The following is a 5,077-nucleotide window of genomic DNA, read 5'->3' as shown; positions in this document are numbered from 1 at the left end:
GCTGAAGGTGATTTTTCCAGGGACCAGCAGAACAGTTCTGCTTTTTAAGAACCATGGAGAAAAACAAAGGAACAAAATGTCAGTTGCTTTTCAGGGGGAAAAAAAAAAGGTTGCAAAAGCAATCCCTTACTCAGACTGTAAGAAACACCCTGAACTGTGCTGCCACCAAGCTGTGTCTTGTGCTTATAACCTCCCAGTCCTGTTGAATGAATTTTATCAATGACCTAAGCGAGACGATTGAGTAACCCCTCGGTGAATTTGCAGATGACCAAATGGGGTGGAAATGTTGATCTGCTCAAAGGTAGGAAGGCCCTGCAGAGGGATCTGGCCAGGCTGGGTTGACAAGCCAAGGAGAGTCGTGTGAGGTTCAACAAGGTCAAGCTTTGGGTCCCGCACTTGGGTCACAACAACCCCAGGAACGCACCAGGCTTGGAGCAGAGTGCCTGCAAAGGACCCGGGGGTGTTGTTTGACAGCTGGCTGAAGACGATCCAGCAGTGTGCCCAGGCGGCCAAGAAAGCAAACAGCATCCCGGCCTGGATCAGGAACAGCGCGGCCAGCAGGGTGGGGCCTGGGGCGCCCGCGGGCCTGCGCCTCCACCCCGGCACCAGCCGGTGCCAGCACCGCTCACCGCCGGTTCTCCGCCGCCGGAGCACTCCCAGAGGCCCTGCAGCAGGTCCCGGCTGACCCGGCCCCGCGGCCCCCCCTCAAGCACAGCCCCGCTGGCACCGGCACGGCGCGGGGCGGCGCCTGGCGGCGGGGCCGCTCCCCACACCGCCTCCCGTTCCTCAGCGCAGCTATCGCGAGATTTCGTTTGAACGGTGGCGGGAGGCAGGCGCCGCTCTCTTCGGTGGGCCCTGGCCCGAGCCGGCCGCCGCGATGCCGCTCCAGTCTCGCCAGCTCCGCACCTACTCGCGGCGCGGCGGGTACCTCCGCCTGCTGCCGCCTCCCGACCAGTGGGTTTCGCCGCCTCTGGACCGTAAACGGTTCTTCAGCTCCACCTCGGCCAGCTCCAGCACCGCCTCGGCCGGATCCAGCGTCTTCTCGGCCTCCTCAGAAGACTCCGACTTCTCGCCGCCCAAAAAGTACCACCGCCAAGCACGGGGTAAGCTCCCAGCCCACTCCATGCGCCTACGGACCCGCCGCCGCGGCGGCACAACGGAGAAGGAGAACCGCCCGCCAGAGCCGGCGGCCGCGGCCTGCCCCTCGCCCCTTCTCTTGCCCTCCCCGCGCCGCGCCGCCCGCCCCCAGAGGCCCTACAGAGAGCAGCGCCCCCTGCTGTGCAGCACCCCGCACTGCTCGTCCGCGCTCCGCCAGTCCCGATCGGCCAAGCTCGGCTCCCCGGTTCTGCTCGGCACCACCGCGGAGAGCGGCTCGGGGCTGGACTACAGCCTGGAGCTCTACTCCCCGTCGTGCAAGCAGAGCCCCGCCTTGACCGGCAGCGCCCAGCGCTCGCTGGAGCCACCTCATGGAGACTCGAAGCAGGTACCGCTGCCGGCGGAGGCTGACAGCGTGAGGAAGCAGGAGACTGGAGCTGCCCTGCCAGAAAGCAAAGGCAGGAGCCCTAAGACAAGCCCGGTGTTGCAAAAATCCGACAGGATTCTGAGGTCATCAGTAGAGGGTTGCTGCCAGGCGCAATCTCCCTTGTCCCCACAGGAAGGCACAAGCAGTGTTCAAGCAGAGCCATCTCCCTCTCCCATTACCAGGGAGCCACGGCACTCAACTTGGAATAAGAGTGTCACTTCCGAGGAAAGCTGTGAGGATGTAAAGAGAGATCCAACTCCAGGAAGTCTCAGCTGTCAGGGAGGCCAAATCAATAACTTGTGTATGCCAGTGGTGGTGTTGGACCCTCAAGAAGTGTCAGCATGGCTGTCAAGCAGGAAGCTCCGCAAAAAGGCAGGTGTTCAACCTGCCTGCCAGCAGCCAGGATCTCCTGTGGGCCTTCAAGGAATTATGGATAACAGCTATGGAGGTACCAAAATTGTTCCTGGAGGGGGAAGTACCTGCAGGAAAGCTTGCATCAGTGGCTTCAGTGCCAGACGCTGGGGAAGGGGGAAAATAAGGCTCCGGCCAAAGAGGAGGAAAAATAAGAGACTGCAGCAGCCTAATAACTCATTTCTCAGCTCACAAATGAGGAAAAAAGGGATGAAGAAGAGTGCTCTGGAGTTGTCTGTAGAGATGACTAACAATGACAATTCACTCCTCAATAACTCTTACAGCTGGCGTAGAATTCGAGCCTCTTTGTCCTTCCACAAGAAGATGGTTAACAGAGAAGAGATTTCCTACAACAGCATCCCTAGTACCCCTGCTGTGAAATCCCAGCTTGCAGAGCACCAGACAAACCTATCTGCTGCTACAACTCACTGCTCAGTTTGGTCTACTTCCTCCATGCTACTGCTGGCTCCTACAACTTGCTGTTCTGACCTGGAGCTAACAGATGCAGAGAAGGTGTTTGGGGAGTGCCAGCAGGAGGGGCCTATCACCTTTGAGGAATGCATTCCTTTAGATAAAATGAAAGAATGCAAGAAAATTGGGGAAGGGGTGTTTGGAGAGGTCTTCCAGATTGAGAGTGAAAGAGGCCCTGCAGCCTTGAAAATAATTCCCATTGAGGGGTCTGAAAGGGTGAATGGTGAAGTTCAGAAGAGCTTTGGGGAGATTCTGCCTGAGATAATCATTTCAAAAGAGCTCAGTCTTTTGTCTGAGGAGTCTGTGAATAGGACTTTCGGGTTCATCAGCTTGTACTCTGTGCACTGTGTCCAAGGGGCTTATCCTAAGTACCTCCTGGAAGCCTGGGACAAGTACCACAAAGCAGCAGGATCCGAAAACGATCGGCCGGATTTCTTTGGGGACGAGCAGCTCTTTATGGTTCTGGAGTTTGAGTTTGGAGGCAGAGACTTGGAGCACATGAGAAAGAGCCTTAATTCGGTGCTCGCAGCAAAAAGCATTTTGCACCAGGTCACTGCTTCCCTGGCTGTGGCAGAACAGGAGCTGTGCTTTGAGCACAGAGACTTGCACTGGGGGAACGTGCTGGTAAAGCAGACGGCTGCCAAAGAGCTCAGTTATGTGTTGAATGGGGTGAGGTGCACGATCCCCACGGCAGGGGTTCACGTCAACATCATAGATTATACCTTGTCCCGGCTGGAGAAGGATGGGCTGACTGTGTTTTGTGACCTTTCCACCGAAGAAGAACTCTTTCAAGGCACGGGGGACTACCAGTTTGATATCTACAGACAAATGAAAGCAGAAAACTCCAACTGCTGGACTGCCTATCACCCACACAGCAATGTCCTCTGGCTGCACTACTTGTCAGGTAAACTTTTGAAAGACATGACCTACAAGAAAACCAAATTATCCCCTCCCATGAAGAAATTGAAGAAGCAGCTCCTTCAGTTCCACGGAGAACTTCTGACCTTTGAGTCTGCCAATGATGTTTTACAGAACAGCAGCTTCTTCCAGTGAGCAAGGGAGTGCAATGTCTCCAAGGACACAGTCACTGATGCTGCCTTTCTCCTTTGCTGTTTTTTATGTATGATCTTAATAAATGTTGGCACAAGGAAGAAGTGTTGTTGGCTACCAGCATGTAGGATGTGCTATTGAAAATGGCTAGATACATGAAAAACAGAGCCTTCTGGTTTTAGTTGTTTCCAGGTGATGTGGGGAAAGAGAGAGTTGGTGTTTGAGAAGAGCTCAATAATTGAGTTTTTACCTGTTTTAGATTATTAGAAGTGTTTTTCTGGCTATATTGTCTGTCTTGTGGATTCAATAAGGAAAAACAGTGAGGACAAAGGTAAATGCTGTTGTCCCAGTTAGGGGCAGAGGGGAAAACCCCATCTTTTGACTTGAGATTTAAAACTGAACCTGGAATGATGCTACAAAATGCAAAGTTTCTGTAGCTTAGGTTTGAAAAACTCAACTCTGCAATAATACATTTTGGATTTTTTGGTGGGCTTTTTTTTTTCCCCCCCTCTCAAGGGCCAGTGAAGAGGTGTGCAATTATTGGGGTAAAAAAGGAAAAGTACCTGTGTTCCTGCTGTATTTTGGATTGTGGTTATGTTGTGACCTTGTATCCTGACAGGAACCCAAATCTGGAGCTTGATAGTAGCCTTGAAGGGATTTTCTCCATTTATCTGCAAAAGACAATGCAGAAGATAAAACATGCTCCTCAGCCCTGATTGCAGGTGCATCAGAGGTCCTAGTTTTGAAGCTATTCTTACATTAAAACTGAAGTCTTTGTCTTCAAGAAGCCAACCACTAGCATCCATGTACATTAAAGAATCTGGTCTAAAGAGAATGATAAAGCAAACTGCAGTGAAAAGAAATGCATACTAATCTTAAAGCACTAATGCTTTATATCCACCAATGCAGCTGCTGCATGGAGGGGGTAGCACCATCAGGCTTGTCCTAACTGGAATACTGTCTGCAGATGCATCTCTGAACCTATCTTGAAGTCTGCTTCTTAGAAGCTAAGCAGTTAGAGACCCCAGGTACCCCCCTGCCCATGATACGGTTTCATTGTTCTCTCTTCCAGACTCTTTCTGGCTAATGCCACAGAAAGTGACTTGGCAGCCTGCAGTGCTTGGAAATGGCAAGGTGGAAATTGTGTTGGAATCCTACCAAGCATCCTTTCAGTCTTCTTTTTTTTTTACCCCTCTAATTGCCCAAACTGATGCAATATAATTGAATTTTCTGAAAACTTATGCCTTCTTTGTTGTCCTTACCACATATCTGACATCAAGGATGTGCTCTTCAGCCAGAGTGGTGCTATTTTCATTAATGCTTGAAGTGGATGAGACAACATTATCTGCCTGCCCTGGTCCTTTATTTCTGGGGTTTGGGAACTGCCAGTGTTGGGCTGTACAAGAGGGATGGAAGCAGCAGCAGTAAGAGAGCAACTCTAGTTCTGTGTAACCTGTGACTGATACACAGGATGGACAGAGGAGGAATTCTGGTGTTTCCTTTCTAACCCACAGTGTAGTTTGTGGAGAAAACAGCAGCCCTCACTTGCTGATATTCATGCTGATTGCAGGCTTATTTTGGAACATGCTTTCAGCTAATTGCCAAATCACTGCAAACTTTGCC

General features: G+C 51.7%; 1 protein-coding gene across 1 annotated transcript; it reads left to right on the top strand.

The window, feature by feature from the left end:
* Positions 1–877: 877 nt before the first annotated feature.
* On the top strand, positions 878–3,457 carry HASPIN (histone H3 associated protein kinase). Its single transcript, XM_009903362.2, has one exon. It carries the CDS (start codon positions 878–880, stop codon positions 3,455–3,457), a length of 2,580 nt encoding a protein of 859 aa, XP_009901664.2.
* Positions 3,458–5,077: the final 1,620 nt, after the last annotated feature.

Source organism: Dryobates pubescens, chromosome 13, assembly GCF_014839835.1.
Source record: "Dryobates pubescens isolate bDryPub1 chromosome 13, bDryPub1.pri, whole genome shotgun sequence".
NCBI classification, from domain to species: Eukaryota; Metazoa; Chordata; class Aves; order Piciformes; family Picidae; genus Dryobates; species Dryobates pubescens.
This window is presented reverse-complemented; position numbering and strand designations above follow the sequence as displayed.